The sequence below is a fragment of the Lates calcarifer genome, linkage group LG9, assembly GCF_001640805.2.
Source record: "Lates calcarifer isolate ASB-BC8 linkage group LG9, TLL_Latcal_v3, whole genome shotgun sequence".
NCBI lineage: Eukaryota > Metazoa > Chordata > Actinopteri > Centropomidae > Lates > Lates calcarifer.
In genome coordinates, this window is record NC_066841.1 from 15,578,960 (window position 1) to 15,606,791 (window position 27,832).

The following is a 27,832-nucleotide window of genomic DNA, read 5'->3' on the forward strand; positions in this document are numbered from 1 at the left end:
ATAGTGTCATGTAGTTTATAAGCTACTGGTGCAAAATAAAAACACAAAATCACATTCTAGCGTTGGAAGGACTACTTTTTCATCTTGGAAAATAAGTATTTCCAGTATTTTCTTGCCGACATGGTTTCTCGTGGTGTCTCTTAGTGGTCATTTGGAGTCTCTTCGTAATCATTTTTCATGTCCTTGTATCAGTATTTGTAGCTGTTGTAGCTGCGTCTGTAGTCAATTTGTCATAATTTTGCATCTCTTTGTAGCCATGTTGTGTCTCTTTGTGGTCGTTTCTTCTTATGTGACTTTGTGGTAGCTTTGTTCTTGTTTACAGTCAGTTTGTCTTTTTGTGGTGGTTTCACCCGTTAAGAGCCAGGCTAGCTGTTTCCAGTCTTTATGCTAAGCTAATTAAGTTTATGGGGTAGTAACTGTATGTTAGGGCCATATTTAGAGCAGGGACATAAATAAGCATATTTCCCAAACTATTCCTTTAAAAGACACATATCTTGGTTTAATATCTGGTAAAATAGACAAATACAAATCAAACAAATTATATGACAGAAGACTCCATTCATGTTCATCACAATTAAGGATTACATTTTATTGACCATAACACACACTATATTACTCCTAGACAGGAAGAAAGGTATAATGTGTGCACCAGCAGTAGCATTTTCATATTATTTAGTAAATCAAACTGCCATAAAAAGAGACTGAATTACTTTTTATAGACTTCGGGTATGTTTTCTTATAATAAAACACAGCTGACAACATACTCCTTACACTACACTGCAGCTTTTTTCAAGTCCTCAGGCAGCACTCTGCCTTTCCTCCGCGCCCTATCCTTCTTCTTCTCTATTTTGCCTTGCTTGCGTTTCTGGATGTTCTTTTTTCTCTTGTCCTGCCGTTGCTGCATCTTCTCTATGATGTTCTCACTACGCTTGTCCCAGTTCTTCTTTCTCTGAGCGCGCCTCTTCTCCTTCTTCTTCAGCGAGGCACGAAGCATGTTCTCGTCGTCTTTGATCTTGATGCCCTCTGCCTTATAAAGCAGGTTGGTCCATTTCATCTTTTCCTCCATCTCACGGGCCTTCCCCTCGTCTTTCTCCCTCAGCTTTTCCAGCTTTGCTTTGCGAGCCTCCACACGACTGAGCAGCTGTTTGTAGTTCCTCCCTGTCAGCGGTGTTATCTGGCCCTTGATGTTCTTTTTCTTGTCCTTCTTTTTCTGTATTTTGTCTACATAACCTTCCTCCACTGTCTCCACCTTGTTGAAGACAATGGCAGTTTCATTTCTTTTGCTTGCAGCTGGGGCTTTCTGTTCTTCCTGTTTTATCTCTGGCAGCTGCTCTTGGCTACCATTTTCTGCCAGTTTCTTCATCCGAAACTCTTTCCTCTTCCTCTTCTTGCGCTCCCGCTCCAGCTTTCGTTTTGCCCGCTTTGCTTGGACTGCCTCTGATAATGCATCCTTTGGGGCTCCCTGATAAAACCACAAACAATATATTGTGTTAACCTCTGTTGTATGTGATGGCACTATTTTAAGTCTGTCGTGTTGAAATAAACTGCACTAACTGTAACAGTGGATAATGGAAAACTGGATGCATGGAAATGGAAACGTAAACATACCAAGATTAGTGTCTAGAGTATCTGCTGAATCAAATCCCTGCTTTACCAACACAATAATCTCAAAATAATGCAACTGTAATGACGACAGGCATTTCTAGCTGTGGCCTTTAACTGCACAAGAACATTAAACACCATAAATCTATAACATGAAACATTTCCTTTATTGTATTTGACGTACATACAGAGGAATCTCTGTCTGTCTGTCAGTTTCCTCAACAAGCGCTCATCTAATCAACTCAAATCTTTATGGGTGTATTGTTGAGGACCCAAAGAAGTGCAGTGTTCACTGTGAAGCTTTTTGGATGAGTGGTTCTTGAGAAAGCATCAAACATCGAAGAAAAAGGTGGAACTACATTATGAGAACAGTGTAGAGACAATTAACGGCTTGCACATGCCAGGTTTTCGGAAAGATGGAATTCAACTGTGACTGCACTGCTGGAGAGCAGAAGAGCAGTTTTTAATGACCTAAAAATATGCATACCTGCCCTCTGGATTCTTCAATCTTTTCATGGAGCCTCTTACGTAGAACATCTACCGTTGAGAAGTTGGACTGTACATTAACTCCTTTAAGAAGAAAAAGAATAAACTGTTACTGTAGGAAACATAAACAACTTTAAAAACAGAAGGAGAACTAGTGATACAAATGAATACTGTGTTAACATACTGACAGTAGAGCATTACAGAACCTGGATACACATTGCATGAGTTTCTGTACCTTTAGGTGTCTTTGTTGTGGATCCATTTACAGTCTCAGCTTTAGAGCCCTTTGGTTTTGCTGTGGCCGAGCTTTTCTGTGCTGCTGGAGAGACTGAAGGTTTCTGATTCTGATGCGGTTTAGTTGTCTTCTCATTGGCAGCCCTTTCTTTGAAATGTTTCTTTTTACACTTTTTCTTCTTCTTTGGAGGACCAGTGTCACCTTTACCCTTGAAATGAGCTACACACACAGAAAAAACACACACCGATATATTGAAGTCATCCATGTCAAATATATTACATACACCACATTTTAATGTCAACTTTGATGTCAAGTGGACTGCCAAATGTAACCAGAAAATGAACTTTAACAGAATTAGGCAATGTCATCTAAGAAGAAGGAAAAAGTCTGAGGATTTTCTATGAATCAGAGGACATCACGGAATCATGGTCATCTTGTTTCCTCATTTTCTAAGAGACAAAACACTTTCCGCAAACAGGAAAACTTTTGCCTTTAGACATAGTTGGAGGACATGTCACACAAACAAGTGTATTTCAAACATAACCCAGACTTAGAATAATTTGTCATCAAATGCCTTGTTTTGTCTTGTTCTGTGAATTATAATCCTAAAAATATTCACTTTAAAATCATTACATTTAAGGAGATGAAAATTAAAAATGATTTGTATTTTCCCTAGATAAATGACTCAGATAATTAATGTGAATTGACAAATAGTTATTGTCAATTATTAATATAAATTGCCAGTAATTATTCAAATAATTCAAAATACCAGAAATTGTCCTCAAATGTCGATAACAGTCAAAAACCCAAAGCTATTCAATTTGTAATGACATTAATCAGAGGTATTTTTCCCTGATAAATGACTCAAATAATACATTGATTATCCGAGGAAAGACTAGTTAAACTATACAATAATTTATCTGCTCTATTTCTGATATTTGTGTCTTGAACACACATATAATACATCAGGAAAAACTGTTTTTTCAACTGTGTAGCGCCTCCTTTGGTCAACTGCAGGAATAGCAAGAGATTTGATGACACATTTTGAGTTTTAGACGCTTTTCTACACCTACTAACACATAAGGTGCACATTATTAACCCAAATTACCGCACAGGAAATCGAAAATACTCATTATGAAAGGCAAGGTGTAAATGAACATTACCAAACGGTCTCTTCTTTGGCTCCTGCTCTCGTTGAGAAAACACTTTACTCGCGAGCTTCTGAATGTACGAGTCCTTGGAGGCGAGATCCATGTCGATAAACAAACCGAGCTGTCAGCTTTAATCCAGCTGAAACACACATAAAACACAAGAATTTACTGACTGAGAGAATATCAACACATTTCTACACACACGTGGGTCAAAAACAGCGGGGCGGAGCGTTAACAACCCGGAAGAAGTAACACCAGAAACAGTCCCCCCTCTGATAAAAAAAAGTCAGTTATGTAGCTGGTCTGTGGCCGGTTATCTCATCCATTTTTATGCCTTTTCCATTAATGTTTTGATTCAACATGGCTTCTCTGAAATCAGTTCTGGCTTATTCCACCAGGCTGCTGTCGACACTAAAAACACAGGTAAGTTTTTTGTTGTAACTTTCAGATCCCAAAGAGTTATGTGAAAGTCATTTCCTTCAGTTTGCAACGACCTGCAGGTTTTGAGTTTGGTTTGTTTCATTATTTTATCGCAGACAAATGTCATTTACATCAAGAGGACTTTCCTTCTGTCCAGACTGCCTCTCTTCAAACGTGCAGACGGTAAATACAGTCGTTATTACAAATGACTATGCTTATACTAAATGATAATATAATGCTTAAACTGAGCAGCAGCTTATTAGCACTCGTTTTACCCCCATACTATTATTTGAAAACCTGAACAGATACAAAAATGCCAAGAAATATGTGTTACATAGTTAGATAATTTCTTCAAACCATGTTGTTTAGCAGAAGATTTAGTAATCTTAATTCCTTAAAAAACAGGTTTGATATTGCATTTTTTTGTACATTCGATTATTGAATTTACTTTTTTCAATTTGTCATTACATTTGTGAAATAAGCATGTTGTCCAATAAAACAGTTCAGCCACAATTCGTTCTATTATTAAGCCTATAAAGTGTGTGTTTTTTTTTTTTTTAATTTTTTTTTTTTATTATTATTATTATACTGAAAGGTATAATGTACATGTAGGTTAAACTGGGGGGACAAAAATTCAGTAACAGCTCTCAATATAATGTAGTCCAGTACAACACTATCTTCAACCTGAATGTATACATTTCCAGCTGAGCATTATTGACTTTGTAAAGGTGGAAACAGATGTGCTGAATTGCAATAGATTGTGCAGGTGAACCTAATAAAATGAAGTGTATGTATATCAACAATAAGTCCAGCAAGATTGAGAACATGCTAACAGTAAATGTAGCAGTATTTTAGACTGAGCTTCACAAAATGAAAATTTTACATCAGTATCAGGTTTAAACTCTGATATAAGCAAAACTGAACAACATTTGTGAGTAATCTTATATGACACTTCTTTAATCATATAATTCACAGGGTAACAAGCCTCAGTTTTTCCAGTGTAAATGTTCTTCACAGTTGCTCCATTTCACTCACTTCCTGTCCTGTGTCGCATTAATTTGCAGGGGGGTTCATCAACTTAGCGAGACAGAACAGCTCCACAGCAGTCAAAGCAGAGAAAGGGGAAGACACTTTCCTCAAATGGTTCCTGCTGCTCATCCCTGCCACCACCTTTGGCCTTGGTACATGGCAGGTATAGCTTATTTACTTTGTGTCATCTCTTTGCTTTTAACAGTGTTGACTCTTTGGTTTACTGTTGTTGTTTAATGGACTCTTTTGTCTCTGTGAAGGTGAAACGGCGTCAGTGGAAAATGCAGCTGATTGACGAGCTGTCAAAACTCACCACTGCAGAACCCATCCCTCTTCCTCTTGAGTAAGTACAGAGCAGACTCTAGAGCTGCAACGATTCACATCCATCAATCGATTAAAGGGAACCTAGATAGCAACAAATTTGATTAATCAATTAATCCTCTGATAAACATTCTCTGATTCCAACTTATCTTCTTGATCTTACATTATAGTAAATACTATTACTATCTTGTATCCATATTTTTGCTCCCCCAAAATGTCTGTCTGTGTCTATGTTGGCCTATCAATGAGCAGATTTGTCATTTTTCTCCCTGGATCCTAGTCCTCATGAGCTGAATGAGCTAGAGTACAGAAGGGTGAGAGTGCGTGGACGGTACGACCATTCACAGGAGCTGTATATTCTGCCCCGCTCACCTGTGGACCCAGAGAAAGAGGCCAGAGAGGCGGGGAGACTGTCCTCAAGTGGAGAGACCGGCGCTAATGTCATCACACCGTTCCACTGCACCGACCTCGGGTAAGAAGAAAGATAAAACACCATGAGTTAAAGCTGCAGTTTTAATAGTAGCTGTAGATAGTAATTTTGCTACCTTCACCTGCAGCATCACAATCCTGGTGAACAGAGGATACGTTCCAAGGCAGAAGATAAGACCAGAGACCAGGATGAAAGGACAGGTTAGGTTATTTCAGATGGTGTGAGAGATCAATCCTGTTGATGAGCCTTTTCTGGAAACAACCGCAAATACATTTGATAACCTTGTTTGTAACAGTAGTCATGTGATTAGTGTGGTGTATTCACACTTATTTAATAAGTATAATAATGCGTCTGTGCAGGTGGAAGGTGAGGTGGAGGTGGTCGGGGTAGTCAGGCTGACAGAGCCTCGAAAGCCCTTTGTTCCACACAATGATGTGGAGAGGAACCGCTGGCATTACAGAGACCTGGAGGCCATGTCCCATGCCACCGGAGCTGAGCCCATATTCATTGATGCCGACTTCAGTAAGATCTCACAAACAACAAAGTCCACAATGCTCTTTGATTCAACTACACCATAATTGATTTAAGATTAAATATATAGCTGGCTCATACACTGAATAATAATTAGTTAGGAAAGAGAACTGTTTACCCAACTTGTATAAATGAGTATTGTGTGGTATATGGTGAATGTACATGTTGAATGTCTTGTGCAGAGAGCACCATTCCTGGTGGACCAATAGGTGGACAGACCAGAGTCACACTGAGGAATGAACACATGCAGTACATAGTTACATGGTAGGTGGACACTTTACTTTTACAACTACTGGATGCTGCTGTCTATAAATACCGTTTCTGGTGCTGATATATTGACATTTACTGAATTTACCATCATGTTACTACTTATTGCCCTTTTTCTTAGGTATGGCTTGTGTGCAGCAACCTCCTACATGTGGTATGCCAAGTTCATCAAGAAGATTGTGTGATAGGACTGAATACAGTGAAATTACACTTGTATACTGCCTGAAATGTTGCATAGCAAGCCTCTGATATACTGGATTTGTATTCCATCGGCTCCAGGCTTCTGTATACATTCACTGGCAAATATGTAAATAGCTGTGGATTGTTCTCCTGAAACGTGAGAATAAATTAATATAAATTCATTTAGTTTCTGCATTCTTCTCTGCTACATACCCAACATGGTGCTAACTAGTGTTCCATATACTGGGAAATTAAACATTGTAATATGACTGTGTAAATTTAAGCCAGTTTGTCTTTTAAGAGAAAACACAAGCTGCAGTGACATCTCAAACTGAAGGCCTTACCTTCATTAAATTTTAGGATGTACCACCTCAGATTGTCATTAGTTCACTGAATTGACTTGTGTCATTTGATGTCAGTTTGAGTAGTCAAGATTTATAGACTTTGCCCCCACTAAAACATTTCTACTAAACTATTTTAGGAATTATATTTTCAATTAAGTTCTAAACCCATCCATCCAGTGTACATGGTACAATTACTAAATAAGTGTCACTTAAGTCCAATCAGTCAGATGCTGGAATACAGCGGATATATTTTTTAGATATGACAATAATAAAAAAACAAACACTTTATTAGGACATACATTTTTTATTCCAAACAATTTAACCAAGCTTGGTTGCCAGTTCCTTGGCCTTTGCCTTCTCCAGCTTGGTGATGCGGGCTGTGGACTTGGGGCCCATGATGCCGCCTCCCCAGTGACGACGGATCTGGAACACAAGTTTAAAAAGAGTTATGATGGTGCAATAATGGTCTCTGATAAGAATAATTAATTTAACTGAGATTCTACAGCTGACTGAATAAAGAAAGCTTACCTCTTCATATCTGTCATTGTAGTTGGTCTTGATGGCTTCCACAAGCTTGGCAAGTGCGCCTTTGTCCTCACTAAGAAAGAACAAAACCAGTCAATACATTACTGACATATCTGAATATTTGTGTGTCGAAAAGAGAACTTTCCCCAGTCCTATTCTCCAATTTGGTGTAATGACTACTTTTAGAATTCATCATATACGCAGTATAACTGCTTTCTATGTAAATCAGCCAGTTTGACATTTGTCAGCAATCACTGTGGCAGAAACTGCCCTATAAACAACACAGACTTGAGGGGCAATTTAATGTGAGCCGACATAACCTTGCAACTCTCCAGACAATCTAAACTATATTTCAGTCAGTTACGCAGTCTTAGTTGTGTTAATGTGTCAGTTTGTGTGTATACTTACGGGTTAATCTGTGTGAAGGCGACTGAAGTGCATGTCTTTCTGTGCACCAGTCTGCCCAGTCTAGCCTTGCCCTTGACGATGCAATATGGGACGCCCATCTTGCGGCACAGAGCTGGCAGGAAGACGACGAGCTACAGAAGCAGGGGAACCAGAGAAAATGTTAGTATTTAATAATACTTGAAGTAATCCGAGCAAAATAAATACTTTGATCTGACCAAGAACTATAAATGCTGTAAAACAAATGTTCTTGGTTTATGGTCACTGCTCAGGGTTAAAAAGCTCGTATGTTTGATCCACACAGGGGATTCAGGTGAAGAAATTCAGACATCATTGCCAGTGACCACTTTCGAAATAGTGTAACAAGTTCCACTGCTGCCAAAATAATGTACAAATTCACCTCAATTGGATCCACATCGTGGGCAATGATGACCAGCTGGGCCTTCTTGTTCTCCACCAGGGTGGTGACAGTGTTCACACCTGTAAGCAAGGGAAAAGTGAAACTTAAAACTTCTGAACAGTAAACTCCCTGCTCTGAAATGACTTGTTACTTTGGCCAATGCTCAGGGTTAAAAAGCTCAAAAACCATCAAGGGAAGTTTCAGGTGAAGAAATTCAGGTCATCACTGCATCAAGGCCAAGTTAGTTACGACTGCACTAAGAAGTTCATAAAATGGCTCCCAATGAAAGTAATAATGTAACCTCTATACATAATGATAAACCCCTGACAAAAGCAGCATCATAATGTGACTCTTCAGTCTTTTTTGGTGGGAGACTAAAAATATACCTTGGGTTAAGCAGGTTAAGCATGTTTGTTTGATAGAAATCTTTTAATACATTTACACTAAAATGCTGCCTATCAATACAACTTTCTACAGCATTTGAGATACAGCCTGTTAGTTCTTCTGTAAACCTCACCTGCACGGAGGACAGGGGGCCTCTTGGTAGGGGTATCTCCCTTTCCAGCGGCCTTCTGCTCAGCGCGGGCCAGCAGCCTCTGCTTTTTCTCCTGCTTAGTCTCTGGCCTGTACTTGTGGGCCAGCTTGAACAGCTGTGTGGCTGAGAGAGAACACAGTACATTTCAATTCATATTCACCCACAGAACGTAGCTTCAAGTAATTAGATCCAAAGAAACAAGTTAACAGTATTTCAAGTCGCTGCATCAGTGATCTTGGTGGAAAAGGTCAGCATGGCTGTTCAGATAGCAAATATTCTTTCACATCATTTGCAAAGCAATACTGGGGTGACTAAGGAGCCATATGTCACCCTTGAAAAAACAGTTTTCTTCTTCAGGCTGCCATGCACAAGTAGGACTTGGGTGCAACTTTTGCTACCAAAAATGTCTGAAACTTACCGGTCTGGCGGTCCAGAGCCTGGGTGAACTGGTTGATTGCAGGGGGAACCTTCAGACGCTTGTAGAGGATGGAGCGTTGCCTCTGCAGGCGAATGTAACGAGGCCATTTCACAAAGCGTGTCAAATCACGCTTGGGCTGAATATCCTGGCCTGGGGTGAAAGACAAAAAATAAATATTTAGCATCTGACATCAAAACAGAGGGAGGATTGCTTATCAATCTACAGTGCATCAGCGATCTTGGTGGGAAATTGTCAGCAGTGTTGTTAAGATAGCAAATATTCTTTTACATCATCTGCACCATTACTATCCATGATTCTCACAAAATGCCAGCTAGGAGCCACTCACCGATGCCAAAGTTCTTTGGCCTCTTCTCGAACAGGGGGTTGACTACTTTCTTGGCCTCATGTTTCTTGGCCACAGAAGGGGCAGGTGCCACCTTCTTCCCCTTAGCCTTCTTTCCCTTAGGCTGTCAAAAAGAGAAAAATGTTAGAACACACTGAAAAAAGACACTATTAAAAAAATACCTTGCCTACTATTTCAAACAACAAAAGCTCACAGCATCACCAATATAGATGCAAACACATTTACTGCATTAACCAAGTAGGGTAGACTTATTAGGCTTTTAGGTTGTGATTTTAATCCGAACTCCACATAAATACTGCTAGCACCATACCAAGCGTCCAGCATCTTTGGGCCTTCGCATCCATTACTTAGCATACAGGTTAGCATTCTCCTCGCCAATTACCTATTACTCCTTCCCAGAAGGATTTCCAAAGTACACTGACCATTAGAGTCTAAGGACACGTTAATTTGTCATGCTGTGAAACAAAAAACTGCTACAGAAGCTTAGACGCATTAGCATATAACACGACTCAAGAACCCACGCTGGCCAGTCTACTGGTACAGACATGCCATACAAACTGGGCTAAAGACGGCGCAACAAGCTCCACTGCTAGCATTGTAGTGATATTATTTACAAACCGAGACAATGTCAAGATAGGAAGCTACAAAACACCATAAACGTGGATTACATTCGAGATATGGTTGCGAATGTGACACTAATAGAAACAGAAGCAATACCAAGGCCCATTCAGCAAACACCACCGGGTGAACCAACCGGACACACATTTATATCCCATTGAGTCACGATACGAGCCTTGTTGTACTTCAACTGATCACATTATTAGATTTAGCTATCGTGTAACAACTTGCACAATTCATATACATGTGTCGAAATGTACAATATTAAAGCAAAAGTGTTCCTACAAGCGTGTTCACCAACGTTAGCTTTAGCTTCTGACAGGCAAGCACAGGGCTACACGTACCGGCTACATCTGAGTTGGTTCAACCAAGTTTTAACCAAAAACACCACAACATCCACGCGTAATATCGACATTATACCCACGAACAGGCTTGGCAGAACATAAAAATACATTAAACAATAAAAGACTAAGTAGTAAGACAAGGATGTAAACAGATTGAACAACAAGGTTTGTTCCTGAGTAGAAGCGGCTATGCACCCACCATGTCGGTTCAGGCAGAAAGGAAGACCGAGGGATTTTGGGTAGCGTAAATACCGCGAGGCTTGCTGCGTGATTACGTGGCCTCTTACACCGATCTGGAGTCAGGTGTCACAGCGACTCGACTGCTCTAGCTTCAGAGTTTTAAAAATTCGGATACTGAATCAGGATCAGGGTCACAATGTTGTACGTCATGCTCAATTAGCAAAAATTTGTTTAAATATTTCCATCACCCCGATGTCGATGTTTTTTAAATAAACACGAAACGTATTTATTATGAATACCAAATAGCGACGGTATTGAGTACAATTTTGAAATACTTGCTCTATACTTGGGTATGTCTGGTTTATGCCACTTTACACTTCAAATCCATTATATTTATTTGACAGTTGTAGTTACTTTTCAGATTAAGATAAAAGAAAAAAAGTACACAAAAGTTTTCAAACCAGTGGTTCCAAACATTGCTTCATTTCATTTAATCAACTGTTAAATGTCCAAAGTGGTTAAAAGAAAAAAAAAGAGGCAGAGAACCACTGGACTAAACTATCAAAATAAACATAGATACAAATCAACTCCACCTCAAACAACAGTAAGATGCCGCTTACAAATGAATTCGTCTGTATTGACAATCTAATAACGTCATGCTAAAAATGATCATTACTTACGTAATAACCTAATCATAATATAATGGTAATATGTATAGCATCTAATTGTCCCGAGGAAGTATTTTGAATTTAATTTATTTTATTCATCCATTTTTTTTCACTTAATTTTTCAGTGAGTTATATATGACAGTTTGTAACTACTAGCTTAATAACTTCAGCATTTATTACAAGTTATTTCTTATAAGAACTCGTTTTTGATTCTATTTCCGTCTAGTGTTTCCAACTTATTCTGACTGTGATTTCATTATAATTTCGTTATAGTGTATATCTGCTGGCATATCCTGTTTTATCCTGTCTAGTATGTCAACAGCCTTCTGAGCTGTTGCTTCAATGTTCTCAGTTTTTTGTGTTCATTGTAAATCTAGATTTCTGCAGCATTGCCTGCTGCATTTGCCTCAGTTTATTTTCTCAGTAAAATAAACTGAACAAACCTGGACAGATGTGCACAGCTGTCCCCACGGTGGATTCGGGGACCTATTTATCCGACGTACAATATTATGCCACTTCCGTAAACATCTATCTATCTATATATCTATGTATCTAACTAACTAACTAACATATAATTAACAAGAATAAGAATAAAATAGGTTTCATATTTTAAGGGCGGTCGGTTGGTTTTGTGGAGCTGACGTTTCCGTGCTACCTCCTCCTCCTCCAGCCCTGCGTCGTTCCGTGCCGGGCCGTGCTGTGGATGGGAGGGGGGAGTTGTTTGGGGATGGTGGGCCGTGGTATCGCGTCTTTCGGCTCGGGTCCTCGATATCTTGCTAGCACACGACCTGCATCTAGTATGAATTGTTTACGAGAGGAATGAAGAATAGCGGTTGCTACTGTCGCCGCAGCAGCTGCTTCTTTTTGGTAAATACGGGTCATTCACAGCAGCTGCTGACATCGCTGCTCTGAGATGATTTCTGAGCTTTGGTTCGTAAACATAAGGCCTCTCACTTTGCAGAGCTGTCAGATTGTGGGGTGTTATTGTGAAAAGATGTCTTTAACAGCACTATGGATACACAGCCTCTCTTTGGATTATACGTCTGAGATTAAGCACATGTGATTTCTATACGCGCAGCTCCTGTTTTCGTGTTGACATCATAAGGCTAGCTTTAGCTACAACACCTTGTCCCATAGAATCACTACAGTATTGTTATTTCTGCCCTGTTAAATTAGCAGACATCCCCCTGAAGACAGTGAGTAGCTATGGCTGAACAAGACATTTGTCCCCACCTGGACTCCATAGGAGAGATAACCAAAGAGGACCTCCTCCAGAAATCCAAGGTGGGTCTCCATTCATTTATAGAAAATGTTCTGCACAATGTCAAAGATGCCCAGTGCAGGTCATCAGCTGTGTGTGTCGTGGCCTAAGGCTGTTATATGACTGATATAGCAGCATTTTGTCACTGTATCACTGTAATAACAATATAAACAGGAGTACATGGAAGCTGCCATGTTGTCTTTGTTTAAGTATCTATAGTGTGAAGCATGCTGCCTTGTGTGCACATAAAAACATGATCTTCTATTCTTTTCTATTCATATTCTCTTCATGTTGCTGTAGGGGACCTGCCAGTCATGTGGAGCAGGTGGCCCAAACCTGTGGGCCTGTCTGCAGGTAAAGTCAGGGCTCAAATTCTTCATCTAAATTTTTGTAATTAACTGCAGGTTTAGCCAGTGCACCTTGTCATAAAAATGATGACCACTGCAAGTGCAACTACTGCTGTATTATTGTAAACCATTTCCTATAAGAAGGCCCGGTGAATGTTTAATAATTAATGATGATGTGGGACATAAATGTAATTGAAAATGCAACTGCTCTCACGCTCAGGCAGGCAAGCATATGGACAATAAGTGCAGTTACAGCTTTGACTTTACATTCTGTGTGCCATAAACATTTAAGCATTGCATTTATTTATACAATAAAAAGATCATTTCAGATAGATAAACAGTTAGATATTGTGATATTATGTCTTTACAAGTTAGGGGAGATGATTCAAAAGCCATGAGATCCAGTCTAATGCAGTGTTTCCACTCTGCAGAATGACTGCCCATATGTTGGTTGTGGAGAGTCCTACTCCGATCACAGCACCCTGCATGCACAGGTAAAACATTCTAAGCTCCTGCCAGCTATTGCACTGCTTGTCAATATGTCAAAGTAATAATTTCAGAGTCTGCTTTAATGATTGTGTGTGTGTGTGTGTGTGTTTAGGCTAAGAAGCACAACCTGACCGTGAACCTGACGACATTCAGGATCTGGTGTTACGTGTGTGAGCGGGAGGTGTTTCTGGAGCACAGGCCTGCCCTGGTGCCCGTACCTGCTGCTCCTCACCACTGTAAAGCTGCAGAGCAGGTACGACTTCTCTCCAACAGGGTCACATCTCCTCATTTGTTTCTGTTCCTTTCTGCTTGATGGAATTACATGGAAAAAACTACAAGGGTTAGTGATGCTGTTTCAAATTTACACAACCTGCTGCTTACCTGTATTTATAGTATCTATTAATCATTTTTCTAGGAAGCAGCTCCTCAGCCAGTAGGTCACCCGCTGAAAGCAGTACCAATTGCTGTGGCAGAAGAAGAAGGTTCAGAGTCAGAGGAGGATGAGCTTAAACCCAGAGGTACACCAGTGCTTCTGGCAACGTTTCTTCTACTAAGCATCAGTCTGCACTTCCTGGGAAGACAAAAAGCTACATGACTTTTGTTTCCGCTGTTGTTTGTAGGCTTGACAGGAATGAAAAATATTGGAAACTCTTGCTACATGAATGCAGCTCTTCAGGCTCTGTCCAACTGGTGAGGTCACCCCCTCTGATTACATTTGGCCATTTACTGGAGATGTGGAACATTTTTCAGTGTTTCTGAATGTGTCTTCCTTTAAGTAATTAAGTTGACATATTTCTTTCCCTCTCTTTCCTCACCAGTCCTCCTCTCACTCAGTTCTTCCTGGACTGCAGTGGATTGGTCCGGACCGACAAGAAGCCTGCTCTCTGTAAGAGCTACCAGAAACTCATCTCAGAGCTCTGGCATAAAAAACGGTAATAAACACATACAGTAAAAGTAAGACAACTTTTTAAATGGCAGAACTATAGCTATACATTTTGTATTATCTGCTAATCGATTATTCATATGAATTGATCTTTGATATAATGTCTCTCATGGCTTCTAACCTCTCAGGCCCAGCTATGTTGTCCCTACCAGTCTGTCTCATGGCATCAAACTCGTAAACCCCATGTTTCGTGGTTACGCTCAGCAGGTAGGGGCAAGCACCCAGCAGGTAACTACACCTGGCATCACGCAACAGCTTGACACTGTCTTGTATTTTGGTTTTAAAATGTAAACCCCTGTGTTCTCACACATTTCCGTAAAATGAAAATCTAATTTTTTGCCATTAACAACTACATTTGTTCTTAACACTGAAAGCTTTGACTTGAGTTGTTAACTTGTTTGCATATTTTAAGGGAATTCTTAGTATTTCTCTTAAATCCTCAGAACCAGACAAAGTCATAGATGATTTTATGTCTCTGTTGAAGGCAGTAGGAGAGAAAGAGAGGATTGATAACATCAAATTTCTTTGGTAATAATGACATTAGCAACTTTCTATTCACTTCACCTCAGGTGTGAATTAGTGAGCTTTAGAGATGCTGGTAGGCTGATATTGTTACTTTTTGGACAAAGCCAGGTTAGCTGGTGGCCTCTGTTCCCAGTCTTTATGCTATGCTAAGCTAACCACCTCCGGGATATAGCTTCATATTTAGCATACAGATACAAAAGTGGTATCTCATATATCAGTTGGCATGGAGGTAAGAGTATTTCCCAAAATGTCAAATGATTCTTTTAACTTAAGAGAGGCTTCTTGATCTGATAGACACCCAGTGCTCGAGCGAAGACAGGCTAAGTGTATACGTCATCTCTTCAAACTGCACTCATACAGAATGCTATGACTTGACATTGACTCTGGGGAAGTAAGAAAAATAATAATTAACCCCAACATTGAATTATCCCTTTAAATACACACAGGTATTTTTGATTCTGTGTGTAGATAAGACAAGATGCTAACATTCCCCAGACACTGAATTTCTTTGGAATCCAGTTGTCCAGGCAAAGTGCATGTTTTATTATTATAGATTGCTTGTCTGGTTTTCATTGTGATTGTCACACAAAAGCATCAACCCAGAAATGGGTTTTGCCTGTCTGCAGTGGGTATAACTGCTGTATATGTTCCTTCTGTAACACCTCTTACCAATACACAGAATACTTTGTTGTCACAGACAGACGCCATTATTCATATATTTCTCTTTCCGTCTTCTTGTTATGAAATAGTCAACTTTACAGACATTTATCTGTTACACATTTATACATATCCCACTTCTCTGCAAAACTCCTGTCTCTGTGTATGTAGCCATATTAAGAATCCTCCTTTTGACTTAATGTAATGTGCTTCTCTTGCTACAGGACACTCAGGAGTTCCTGCGCTGTCTGATGGACCAGTTACACGAGGAGCTGAAGGAGCCCCTGACAGAGTGCAGCATGAGCGGGGAGGGAAGTGACGGGGAGGAGAGAAGAGATGGCGACCGCTCCCCGTCCGAGGACGAATTCCTGTCCTGCGACTCTGGCTCCAGCTAGCGACCGCGGGGAGGGAGGAGGTGCAGGCGACGGCGAGCTGCTCATGCAGGACGAGTGCGACGGGGTCAGGTCGTCACCGGTGGTGGGCATGGTGGCCGTCAGTCCCGGCGGGATGATCTCAGAGAAGGAGAGGCTGAAGGAACGGAGGGTGTCTGGCTCGTCCCTCCGTGGAGGCTCGCAAGAGATGGACGAGGACGCAGATGTAGATACAGCGGCTGAGGAGGAGGTTCCTGAGAGGGGAGAGGAAGAGGAGGTGACACCGGCTCCAAACACTGAGATCCAAAACCAAGAGAATAACCAGACATCTAATACCGGACAGGGGCAAGGCCAGAGCAACAACACCTCAGGTATAAGACCAGTGGGATTATTAAAATACTTTCTCAGATGATGATGACTTACAGACTAAAATGTACTGATTTCTGCAAAATGGGATCTTTATGAGGATATTACATATTATATTCATATGCCAATCTCTTTTCTAGAGCCAGACAATGAAGCATCAATGACCCAGCCCCAGTCCACTCCCTGCAGTCCTGTGCGAACCCTTCAGGAGCTGCATCCCAAACTGTCCTCCAGTCCACCTCGCTCGAGCCCACTTCGCTCTGCAGGACCTGCGTACTCCTTCAAAAAAGGTGAGGAAATGGCACAGGGTTTGATAGAAAAACCTCTCCACCTTGAATATGTACATTTGCATCACAACATTCTGCGCACTCATCTGTTCAGTGAGATATTACCAAAGTTTCTCATATGCAGCAGACCTCATATCCATCTGTAGGTACACAGTCTACCGCTGCAATGAATAGCTGAATACATCCACAGCCAATTTGACAAATTTTGAATAATGTTTCAATAGTTTTTTTAAAAAATCAAAAATGCCAAATATTTACTGGACAAGACATTTAAGGATGTAACCTTGGTCTCTGGGAAATTATTGTGATTATATACTATTTTTCATCTATTAAACAAAATTTTCATCTATAAAAAATAATCAATGGCAGTGTTGCTCTGTCTGTTGGCTGGTCCACCACTTTGGTTCAGACTAAAATATCGTCAAATGTTGGATGGATTGCTTTCATCCTTCCATCTTTATGGAACACCTCACTCATTCATTTTCCACCATGAAGTTGAAATGTGCAGTTTTGACAGACATTCTGTTGCTTGCCTTTGTTTAAAGTGCTTTGTCATTTAGTCCGAATCAAATAATGTCAACAATATTAAGTTTGTCCTCTAAAGTCCTCTGTGCTGTCATGTGTCTTCCAGCTCAGCTGCTGCTCAGTGCCAGGAAGAAGAAACAGTCCCACTATCGCAGTGTGATCTCTGACATCTTTGATGGCTCTATCCTCAGTCTGGTCCAGTGTTTAACCTGTGACAGGGTGAGCTGCACTTCACATGTTTGAACACCAGGGGAGGCTATTTATATATTCAGTCAGAAACCACAATATGTCATCCACCACACATTGATCAGATTGGTTTGGTTTGTTGCACAACTATGATATAGATTATATTCAGTTTTACACTCACTGACTGTGACATGTTGTGTAAATCAATTCTGTGAATGTGTGACAGGTCTCTACTACAGTGGAAACCTTCCAAGACTTGTCCCTCCCTATTCCTGGCAAAGAGGACTTGGCCAAGCTCCACTCCTCCATCCATCAAAATCTTCCAGTCAAGACAGGCGTTTGTCCCGACACTTATGGCTCACAGGGCTGGATCTCCTACATCATGGACTCCATACGCCGGTCAGTGGACCACCTTTAACTCATACAGTCGAGGAAGAAGTAGGTGTTTTCTAGAGAAAGCACATGAATTCAGCAGGATCTAGTTGTATATTAACATGCTGATGTCATTTATATTACTTTGTTCGGCGTGTTTCTGGTTAGGGGTTTCATTTTGATTCAGTTTAACACAGTATGACTTACTGCTGACTTAGAGAGAAAATAGGCAAGTGGAATCTTGACTTGCTCCTTATAAGGCTCTGTAAGGTTGTAGAGATCATGCTTATCACCACAGATGCTGCTGCTGATGATGCATGTGAGGGCATGCAGCCCTCTCATGGCAATGTGTGCGTCCTTAATTTGTTTGCTGCACTTCACCTGAACTGAGCAAATGATCATCATCATATCAGATGTCAGTCCTATATCAGCCTTCGAGCTCATCTGGACTTGATCTGGCGTCTGACATGTGTTGTAAGGTGAAGAAGATGATCACTGATCTGATCACTAGTCACTGGAGCAAAATGATTGGTCTCCTTTCTTGGAATATACTGACAATCTTATCACTTATTACCAGAGAAAGGGACTCAACATGCACCCACCGGACCCGAATCACGAAACAGAAGCTGATAAATACTTTGTGTGTGGGTCATGCAGTGAGAGAGAGCCTGGCAGATGTCTGGGAGTCAGTCCAGGACTGATCGGTTGGAGAGATTATGTAGACCGAGGAGGGCTGTGAAGTGCTTGATCCAGTGTGCTAGGACATGATTTGAGTGCTGAGCCGTCAGAAGACCCAGCAGGAGTGATGTTGCATTTTTAAATGCTGTACAGGATTTTAATGCTAGAGTAGAAAGTGTAGTTATCTTTTTAAGCAAAGCAGTGGGTTTCCTGAGATTTTCCAAAATACCTCTCATTTAATGAGTCATATGCTTCCTAAAAATATTCAAATGCAGTTTCTTTGCAAATCGCATTTGCACATACCTGGCCAATATCACCTGCATTTTAGATAAAAAGACAAAGATGCTGCTGCAGTTTTACATCTCCAGAGAATAGCTTAACAAGTTCAACACCTTTGCCGAACCAGGCCCCATCAGCAACCACACATTTCTTTGTCGGCATGGAGGTGCATGGTTTTTCATGTGTTATTGTTTGAAATCTTAATTAGGCACTTTCTGTCATCAAATCTGGCCTTATCACACCATACAAAAAAAGGTTCCTTAAAGGGAAACTGCGCTGAGTTTCCAGCTTTTGCTCATATTTTAGCACTTCCCAGATATCAAAAGCATCATCATCATAACAGCACTCATGCTTTCGCTTAGTGACTCTAGTGGTAGGGGCAGTAGATGTACTGCAGTGTTCTAGACCTCAGTCATCCTCCACACAGAAATCTACATCTGTGAAGCAAATACATAGTGTCTCACTTAAGATTGCAGTGTCAGTGTAGTCCCTAAGCTCTTGAGTAGTGTTTCTGTTTATCATTGACAAATCCACAAGTTTATTTCTTGTCTCTGTAGTTGTCCTCAGTTATATGTTTTATTGTCCCTTTGAGCTTAATGTTTTGGTTTTCTGACCTGCAGCTTCACTTGTTTTGGTTCAGTCTTACTGTTTTCATCAGCAGGAGTAGATAATATTACTCCAGGCAGCATTACTTTTAGGGTCATCTGATTAAAAGTTGCTGGCATATATGAAGGCAGTATGATCACTGAGAGATACAGACTAAGGCCCTGTGACTGTGTGCTGTTGCTGTGATTACATTGTGTTGTGTCTTTGAGCAGGTTTGTAGTCTCGTGTATCCCCAGTTGGTTTTGGGGGCCCATGGTAACACTAGAGGACTGCCTCGCTGCCTTCTTTGCTGCAGATGAACTCAAAGGTAAACACATCATAGTACATCATTCTTAAATGGTCCACTGTAGAAGAGGAAAATGTGTGTACATCAACATTCACATTTACATTCCTTCTTTTCTCAGGGGACAACATGTACAGCTGTGAGAGATGTAAAAAGTGGGTATGAATAGTAAATCCACATGGGGACTGTCACCTTAAACAAAGATATTTTTCTTATACATTTGTTTACACTGTATTTTGTTTTCTACAGGCTGAGAAATGGTGTGAAGTATTGCAAAGTGCTTCGACTTCCAGAGGTATATATTATCAGATATCTTTCTTGCTGCAGATAATAGTTTCGGTTGTGTTCGGCCCCACAAAGTATCTTATCTGTCTTTGTTCCCATGTATTTCGTGTAGATTCTGTGCATTCACCTGAAGCGTTTCCGGCACGAGGTCATGTATTCGTTCAAGATAAGCAACCATGTATCTTTCCCATTGGAGGGCCTCGACATGCGACCTTTTCTGGCTAAAGAAAGTCCATCCCAAGTCACCACCTATGACCTACTTTCAGTCATTTGTCACCATGGCACGGCAGGAAGTATGTGTAGATTACTTTCCTACAGATAAGGGCGTGTCAGACGTTATTTCCTTTAGTGATATCATTTCTCAGAGAATGAGCAAACATATGCTTGATCTTTATCTATTCAGCTTTGTCTATATGGGGGTCTTTCTTAACAGTTGTTTTCCTCTATTCTCTTGTTTCGAACTTTTTATGGTGCTGCAGGTGGACACTACATAGCTTACTGTCAGAATGTGATCAATGGCCAGTGGTATGAATTTGATGATCAGTATGTCACAGAAGTCCACGAGACGGTGGTGCAGAATGCAGAGGCCTACGTGTTGTTCTATAGGTGAGCATGCGAAGACCCTGTAGTGTCAAACATGTATACTGATGTAGGCTGATCTGTGATGCATTTTTTCTTGGATTTGCACAGGAAAAGTAGCGAGGAGTCAGTGAGAGAGAGGCAGAAGGTGGTGGCTCTGGCCAACATGAAAGAGCCCAGCCTGCTGCAGTTTTACATCTCCAGAGAATGGCTCAACAAGTTCAACACCTTTGCCGAACCAGGCCCCATCAGCAACCACACATTTCTTTGTCGGCATGGAGGTGCATGATTTATCGTGTGTTGTTGTTTGAAATCTTAATTAGACTATCATCAAAATCCAGCTTTATCACACCAACAAAAAGAATGTTTCCTTAAAGGGAAACTGAGCTGAGTTTACTCATTAACGGCCAGTTTGCTATTCATGGGGAGTATGAGTCAGCCTGTGAAAAAAAGTTATGTGAGTGGAAGCGCTTTGTCAAGTCAAAAATGTCAAGTCAAAAATTGTCAAAATTCCAAAAAGTCAAAGTCAAAGTCACCTTTTTTGTAAAACCTTTATTATCAAACCTGCATACCAAACCCACATATATATATATATATATATATATATATATGCCAAGCTGTTACTCAGTCTTGTGGAGCAGGCATGGAGGCTCTGATGCCTTCTCCCTGATGGCAAGAGTCTGTGAGAGGGGTGAGTGAGATCACCCCACAATACTGGCTGCTTTGCGGGCAAGGCGGGTTTTGTAAATGTGCAGGAGGGTGGGGGATGGGGCACCTATGATCTAACCAGTTGTGTTCACAACGCCACTGCAAAGTTTTTCTGTTAGAAGTACTGCAGCTACCAAACCACACTGTGATGCAGCTGGTTAGAATAACATCTCTGACAATCATGTAATTTTGCCTTGGAGACCACAATTATAAATATAAAGTTTACATTACAAACAAGCATAAGCATCTCATCTACACGTTAATTATATTGCTTGACAAATTATGCAGTAGTAAAAGAAATTTGTTAAATTACTTGCTACGCTACTGTCTTTACCCACAGCTCCATAAAAGATGCATTCACAACAACTTCAAAGCTTCCTCACCCACACAACACAAATAGAAAGCAAGACACTGTGTTTTAACAAACATGATTAGGTGGCCACTTTCAGGTAGCCTTGTAGCAGAAAAAAGAAAATATTAACCGTGGGAAATTGAACATGTGTTGATCAGTATGAGTTGCTCAACAATTACTTTGCCAGGTGCTGAACTGCAAGCTTTCAAAACAGTTTGGAAACAAAACAGTACATTTGAGTGACCATCAGTTCCACAAATCCTGTTGTTATCTTCTGCACAGATTCGTTTTACAAAACATTTACAGCTGCTAAATGATGGAGGACAGTGCTGAAGGGAGGCTGCTGGTGTCTCATGACACTTTCAGCTTCCAAGATTGATAATTCTTGTTCTCAAGCCAAAAAACAAAGCACAAATCTCTGTTGTTCTCACAAGTACCTCCAAATGAAAATTACTTGTACTGGATGTTTCTTTTGGATTGATTTATATGTCTTGATTTGAAAAATATGGCTACATTGTTTCTGTGAGTTACAGGCCATCATTGGTTGAGAGGACAGCAGGGATGAGGGTGGGGATGTTGTGTAGGAGGAATAAAAGTGTGCTGTGTACTGCTATCATTAGTTTCCTTTCTAGGTCTCCATTACAGGCCACACAAGGGTCATAGATTCATCTTTTAAACTTAACATATTTTATCTCTGTCCAGGCATCCCTCCTAATAAATACCACTACATAGACGACCTGGTTGTGATAGTTCCACAGAATGTGTGGGAGTACCTTTACAACAGGTAATTATGCAATACACCATCATTTTAGTGAATAACAGAAAGCTCAAAGGAAGTCATCTTTAAAGTTGAACCTTCAGTTGAAAGTTGAAAAGGAAATTCAAAACCAAACAACACCTCTTTATCAGCAAAATAATGTTTGCACTGCATGTGTTGTTTGCTCTTCATCGATTATTCAATTTCCCATTTCCTGAAACTAGGCTGTAGTAGATTGATGGCGAGAAACCATGTTCAGAGAGAACCTGATGTTTGAATGATTTAGATTTGGATTCATACATTCACATTCATTTGTGGTGATCTGCCTTTATCTTGTTGTGCTTTTCTGCTAAATGTTTATTTCTCTGTCCTTAGTTTTGGAGGCGGCCCTGCAGTCAACCACCTCTACATGTGTGCCATCTGCCAAGTGGAGATCGAAGCTCTGGCTAAACGCAGAAAAATGGAAATAGACACATTCATTAAGGTAAAAAGTCTGTATTCTGCAAGGGTTTACCAATATGCTTTGTGCTGGATATTGAATGCTTTTCTCTTGTCTGTAGCTGAACAAAGAGTTCCAGGCTGAGGAGGCTCCAACAGTGATCCTATGTATCAGCATGCAGTGGTTCAGAGAGTGGGAGAGCTTTGTGAAGGGCAAAGACAACGGTATGACCCTGCAGTTCACCAAATACAGCAGCAAATTTACGTTGTTCGCCTCTCTGTCTTTACAAAATATTTGTTGGAATTTGTTTTCTCAGAGCCACCTGGTCCCATCGACAACAGTAAAATTGGCGTCATGAAAGGAGGACACATACAACTCAAGCAAGGTAAACATCAGCACTGTTTGAGAAGGACGTAAAATATGGAAACGGGTGGTCAGTAGCTGTTGCAACTGTATGTTTCTCCCCTCAGGTGCAGACTATGGTCAGATCTCAGAGGAGACATGGCAGTACTTGTTGGGTATTTATGGCGGAGGCCCTGAGATCGCAGTGAGACAGACGGTGGCCCCAGCTGACCCCGACAGCCTTCACGGAGAGAGGAAAATCGAGGCAGAGACCAGAGCACTTTGAGATAAAGAGAGGTTGGAATCTTTTCTTATTCTGAAACACTGCTCAGTGCTTGTATGCTGTTCAATCCCAGTAATCCCTCATAAGAACCTCCATCCCCCTGCATGTACACAGACATACAATCACATATTTGAATATATGTGATTTACTGCAAGCTGTGGTTTTGGAGCTTGTAGCCAGTCTTGGAACATTAATCATTCTCACCCACTTTGCTTGCGTCAACCACATGAACTCATAAATTTCTTTTGGCCAGCACAGAGCGAGATATCCACACATCTGGAGGAGGCACATCCAGCCAATAAACAGCTGTAAATTTAATCTAGACTGTTTGAGCTCAGGGCCCATTAAGAGTCCATTTGTTCTCAACTTGTTTCTCAACTTTCATTATCCCCAGGTCTTCTGACTCCTTTTTCCACTCCTGCCCTCACGAGAAGCTGAGGAATTTGCACCTTGGCGAAGAAGCCTTGTTGTGAGCACTTTGTAAATGTAGCAACGTGTTACGCTGAAGCCGTGTCGCAGGAAGGTGAAGCAGTACTTTAAAATATCACGTAGTTTATTTATCAGATAACTCTGATCCTCAATGTTAAGGTGTAAAAAATAAGACGTCATGTCACATCTCCAGAGCTGTTTTTGGTTTAGCTATGGTGTTTCAGTGGTTGCTCTAGTGACTAGGTGTCATATACTGCTAAGCTGGCTGCGGCAGGCAGACGGCTGCTGGTGTCATGAACCAGAGCGCTGAGGAGAACAGAACTACAGTGTGATGTTTGGCTTTACGACTTTTCCTATTCACTGAAAGCAACAACCAAGAGACATTAACACGCTTTCTGTTGTTTGCCTGTTTACTAGTTACATAGCAACAAGTTCAGACATCAAGTGCATAAATCATACTCTTGCACCTCCAACCTTAAATACACATACACTGAGCCCTCAGGAATGGAAGACTTTTGTTTGTTTAAGCCAGTGAAATGATAAGATTAGTGAAAAAAATTAAATAAAATACCATAGCTGGTTGTTTCAAACCACAAAAAATGCATGTGTGGGTTTTAAAAGACCATATTCGGGGTCATTTGTATTTGAACAGCTTCAAAATGCATGCAACCGCGACTCTTTTTCTTTGGACCGGTAAGGAGATTTCTTTACTTTGACAGGGTGAGATGCCTTTTCTTTGCTCAGACAATAACAAATCTATGTGCTCAAAATTATGGAAATATTGACTCAAGCCTATTCAGTTTAAGCCAATACTACCCAAAAAATGTGCATACAAAAGTAGGCATATGGGCATATACCTGTAGATATATGAGTAGAATTTTAAACCAAGTAGAGAAATGGCAAATTTATGAAAAGACATACTTATTTACAGATGGAAAGAGTGCAGGAGCTAAGCTAAGGAAGACAACTGTGTATCTGGTGCAATAACAGTGAATTTGCTGAGGACTAATGAGAGAGTCTTGTGCTACAAAATGTCTCAACAGGCTTTTCTGATAATAGTTTACGTTGTATGTTTGCTATTCTTATGAGACATCACCGTGTGAGTCACCTCATATGTCAGTTCTTAGATGAGATGATTCTAAATTGACCAATAATGCAGTGTCTGTTCAAACTAAGAGAGGGCAGCATTAAATGAGATGATTTTTTTTCACCATGTAACAATTTAGCAAGAATGAAATAATCTCACAAAGTAGCACAACATGCACAAAGTCAGACCTGTTACCGTAATAAAGTCATGTCCCTATTCTGACCCTAATTGATCATATATATTTTCTTATTCATGCATAAATGTGCTTGGTTGGTTACCAGAGCTTTGGAAACATGATTCTGCCCTGTGGTAGAAAATGTATATTGCAAGATATTTGCTTGTTAAAATATTTGTGCATCTGCAAATTGCATCACTGTTAAAGATGCATTTTAAAATTTTATGTAAAGATACACCTGTTTTCACTAATTGAACCGCTGCACCTAGTTTACTCAGATTAGATTCTGGTGTACAGTTTGGACAGCACCACCCACACAGGAAGTGAGGAATCAAAACAGGCCTCCAACCACAGCGCTCTGTGCTAAGAAAACTGGATTAAAATCTGATACTTATCTTTTTTATGTATTTTAATCACAAACAGATCAGACTGATAAACAAGTGTGTTGCTGTGCAATTTGTCAGCAAAGTTCACACAGTTGACTGACTTACTGACAGAGGATCGTTATCTCTACAAGGGAGGTTTTGTTTTCACCCATTTGTTTGTTTATTTGTCAGCTTACTTACTTATAAATACATGCCAGTTTTGAAAGCCCAAACAAAAAATATTTCAATATCACAATTCATTTATACTGTTTATAAAATTAATAAATTAACAATTGTTCATTTATAGTCAATTTACAGTCACTGTTTAATGGTGAAAGCCCATGAGCCACATTACATAAAGTACCAATTCACAGTTAATGAATTGTTTTTAAAATCTTTTTTGATCATCACTAAACCTCCATAGGTAGGAGATCTACTTGGATTAATACAGCTGCCCAGCTATTACCAGTCCAAACAGTGACAAGACAAGTTAATTAATACAAATGTGTGACAGCACAGCGTCTTGAGGCCTATTTGTGAACAGATAAGAGAATTATCTGCAAAAACCTGTAGTTTTCTATGCCAAATGACTAACCATGAGAATGAATGCTGTACTGAGCAGGTCTTAAGCTGCTATGCAGTATTCTCATAAGGAAACAGAAGTTCTTACATTTAGCTTTTTTCTACAGTTTTTTGTTGCAGAATTAGAACTGTTAAATCTGAAATACAGACACGTTAATTATAATCTGAAATGTGAAGAATATGATAATGTAATAACTGAAGATCATTGAGACAGTCTACTTTGGAATACAGTGCCTCCAAGCCCTCATATACCCACAGTGCACCTGTGTGTGCATGTACAGACAATATTTATTGACAGCTCAGTCAAAAAAAAAAAGAAAAACAGTGATCAGGAAAATTTAATTTGAATATGTTACAAGGACAAGCAAGACAGAACATACTTAATCTGATAAAGTCCAAAAGTTTCAACAAGCTCAGCAGATTCTCTAAGTGTAATTATCAGAACAGCAGCTTTAACATCCCCCAGGCAATTTATCCAACAAGGCAAGCAGAGTGTAAACCAAAATCTCCTAGGTGTTGTAATAGACTTTTATCCACAGATATTTTGACTTGTCATAGCAGAAAAAGTGTTTGTGACTAATCACTATATCGCCTACAATCACTACATTAAATTGAAGTGTCATCATAATTAAGCCTTTCAGCAGGGCCCTGAAACCAGAGGACCTAAACGGAAGGCAGCTGTGCACTTCTTCAGCGTCATTTGCATGTGGTTTATGACTCTGTAAACCATCTGTATGAACGCCATTGGTCAACATTGCAAATCAGCATTTGTGTTTTATTTTTTTTTTCAAAGTTAAAGCAACATCATTGCTCTGTAAGTGCTGGTGATATAAGTATATTTACTCTCCTTTAGCTCTGTTTTTAGTCCCTACCAACCCCCAGAGGAAATATCACCAGCTAACTATCTCACTAACTGTGTCTGTCTGCCATTTGTGGTACTTAGCAGGTAGTGTACAGTGGGCTTCTCTGGCTTTTTTTTTTGTTGTTTGTTTGCTGAAAACAGCTGAAGACAACACTATGTGAGTGGTGAAAGTGAACCAAATTAGCTAAACAGTACTTTAAAGTTGCTGTATAAAGCTCCAATAAAACCAGGGGGAGCTACAGATTCAGGTGATAATTATCTATGGGGTTTTTCAGTTATTACAAAAATATTGATTCTAATCACTTTAAATTCAAAGCTAATGGTAGTTAATGAGAGGACACTGATTTATTTGTCTCAACAGTTTTTTAGTGTCAAGTTTTTCATTTCATACATGTCCAGACTTTATCTACAAGATAAAGCATATTAATGCTGTGGTATGTGTGCTATGTTTGGATACCTTTTGAGGGAGTAAGTGCAATGAAAAAAAAAAAGATAAATCTTTGTGCAATCTTAGCTCTATCATCAAAGAGATACTGGACAGCTGTCAAATACACTAGTTTGAAAGGCTGACAGTAAAAACTAGAGCAGTGCAGCTTCTCATATTGCAGTGTTAAGAAATGTTGAGTGGTAATTACCAATCCACACCTGTGAGTCTGTTTGCTTGTTTTACAGCACGTAGCTATGCGTGACATTTCCATTTCACTGGAAAATACAAGTGTTGCTGTGGTTGGACAGAATTCATCAGTAATATCTGCACACAGCAGCACAACAGGATTTCACCAACTCACGTTTTCCCTACATTTTACAGTGTGTGGCTGTTGTGGTCATTATAATGGTGATGCTTTGAAATGTGGGACTTAAGTGGTTGACCTCAATTCAGTGAGATGTCTAAATGTCTGTATAACTGATGTAATTAATCATGACTGGTTAAATGATTAAAATTGCCTGGTCTTTGAGTT

General features: G+C 40.1%; 4 protein-coding genes and 4 non-coding genes across 8 annotated transcripts; 2 read left to right on the plus strand and 6 right to left on the minus strand.

Moving 5' to 3' along the window:
- Positions 1-477: 477 nt before the first annotated feature.
- Positions 478-3,715, minus strand: surf6 (surfeit 6). The gene is made up of 4 exons (XM_018662431.2): positions 3,487-3,715; positions 2,324-2,542; positions 2,090-2,172; positions 478-1,462 (listed from the first exon to the last, which is right to left on the minus strand). The coding sequence occupies exons 1-4, from the start codon at positions 3,575-3,577 to the stop codon at positions 773-775; spliced, it is 1,083 nt and encodes a 360-aa protein (XP_018517947.1). The 5' UTR covers positions 3,578-3,715; the 3' UTR covers positions 478-772.
- A 9-nt stretch (positions 3,716-3,724) lies between these two features.
- On the plus strand, positions 3,725-6,834 carry LOC108874058 (surfeit locus protein 1). The gene is made up of 9 exons (XM_018662432.2): positions 3,725-3,897; positions 4,011-4,077; positions 4,959-5,086; positions 5,184-5,266; positions 5,525-5,716; positions 5,802-5,874; positions 6,034-6,196; positions 6,388-6,469; positions 6,594-6,834. The coding sequence occupies exons 1-9, from the start codon at positions 3,835-3,837 to the stop codon at positions 6,655-6,657; spliced, it is 915 nt and encodes a 304-aa protein (XP_018517948.1). The 5' UTR covers positions 3,725-3,834; the 3' UTR covers positions 6,658-6,834.
- Positions 6,835-7,280: 446 nt separating this feature from the next.
- On the minus strand, positions 7,281-10,945 carry rpl7a (ribosomal protein L7a). The gene is made up of 8 exons (XM_018662430.2): positions 10,805-10,945; positions 9,626-9,746; positions 9,280-9,429; positions 8,844-8,984; positions 8,327-8,406; positions 7,930-8,060; positions 7,525-7,594; positions 7,281-7,419 (listed from the first exon to the last, which is right to left on the minus strand). Exons 1-8 carry the CDS (start codon positions 10,805-10,807, stop codon positions 7,315-7,317), a joined length of 801 nt encoding a protein of 266 aa, XP_018517946.1. The 5' UTR covers positions 10,808-10,945; the 3' UTR covers positions 7,281-7,314.
- LOC127142829 (small nucleolar RNA SNORD36) lies at positions 8,190-8,265 on the minus strand. The gene has a single exon (XR_007813906.1). It is a non-coding gene; the product is annotated as a small nucleolar RNA SNORD36 (small nucleolar RNA).
- Positions 8,485-8,557, minus strand: LOC127142830 (small nucleolar RNA SNORD36). The gene has a single exon (XR_007813907.1). It is a non-coding gene; the product is annotated as a small nucleolar RNA SNORD36 (small nucleolar RNA).
- Positions 9,084-9,155, minus strand: LOC127142821 (small nucleolar RNA SNORD24). The gene has a single exon (XR_007813898.1). It is a non-coding gene; the product is annotated as a small nucleolar RNA SNORD24 (small nucleolar RNA).
- On the minus strand, positions 9,505-9,577 carry LOC127142831 (small nucleolar RNA SNORD24). Its single transcript, XR_007813908.1, has one exon. It is a non-coding gene; the product is annotated as a small nucleolar RNA SNORD24 (small nucleolar RNA).
- A 1,033-nt stretch (positions 10,946-11,978) lies between the features above and the next one.
- usp20 (ubiquitin specific peptidase 20) lies at positions 11,979-27,829 on the plus strand. The gene is given in 26 exon segments (XM_051072960.1): positions 11,979-12,320; positions 12,633-12,737; positions 13,015-13,068; positions 13,493-13,555; positions 13,663-13,803; positions 13,966-14,068; positions 14,171-14,240; positions 14,369-14,482; positions 14,622-14,700; positions 15,900-16,058; positions 16,060-16,417; positions 16,553-16,702; positions 17,331-17,443; positions 17,637-17,809; positions 19,558-19,652; positions 19,750-19,783; positions 19,878-19,923; positions 20,026-20,206; positions 20,393-20,519; positions 20,604-20,773; positions 22,255-22,336; positions 22,685-22,793; positions 22,870-22,972; positions 23,065-23,133; positions 23,219-23,387; positions 23,768-27,829. Coding segments are annotated over 24 exon segments (2,829 nt in total). The 5' UTR covers positions 11,979-12,320; positions 12,633-12,659; the 3' UTR covers positions 23,377-23,387; positions 23,768-27,829.
- The last annotated feature ends 3 nt before the right edge of the window (positions 27,830-27,832 follow it).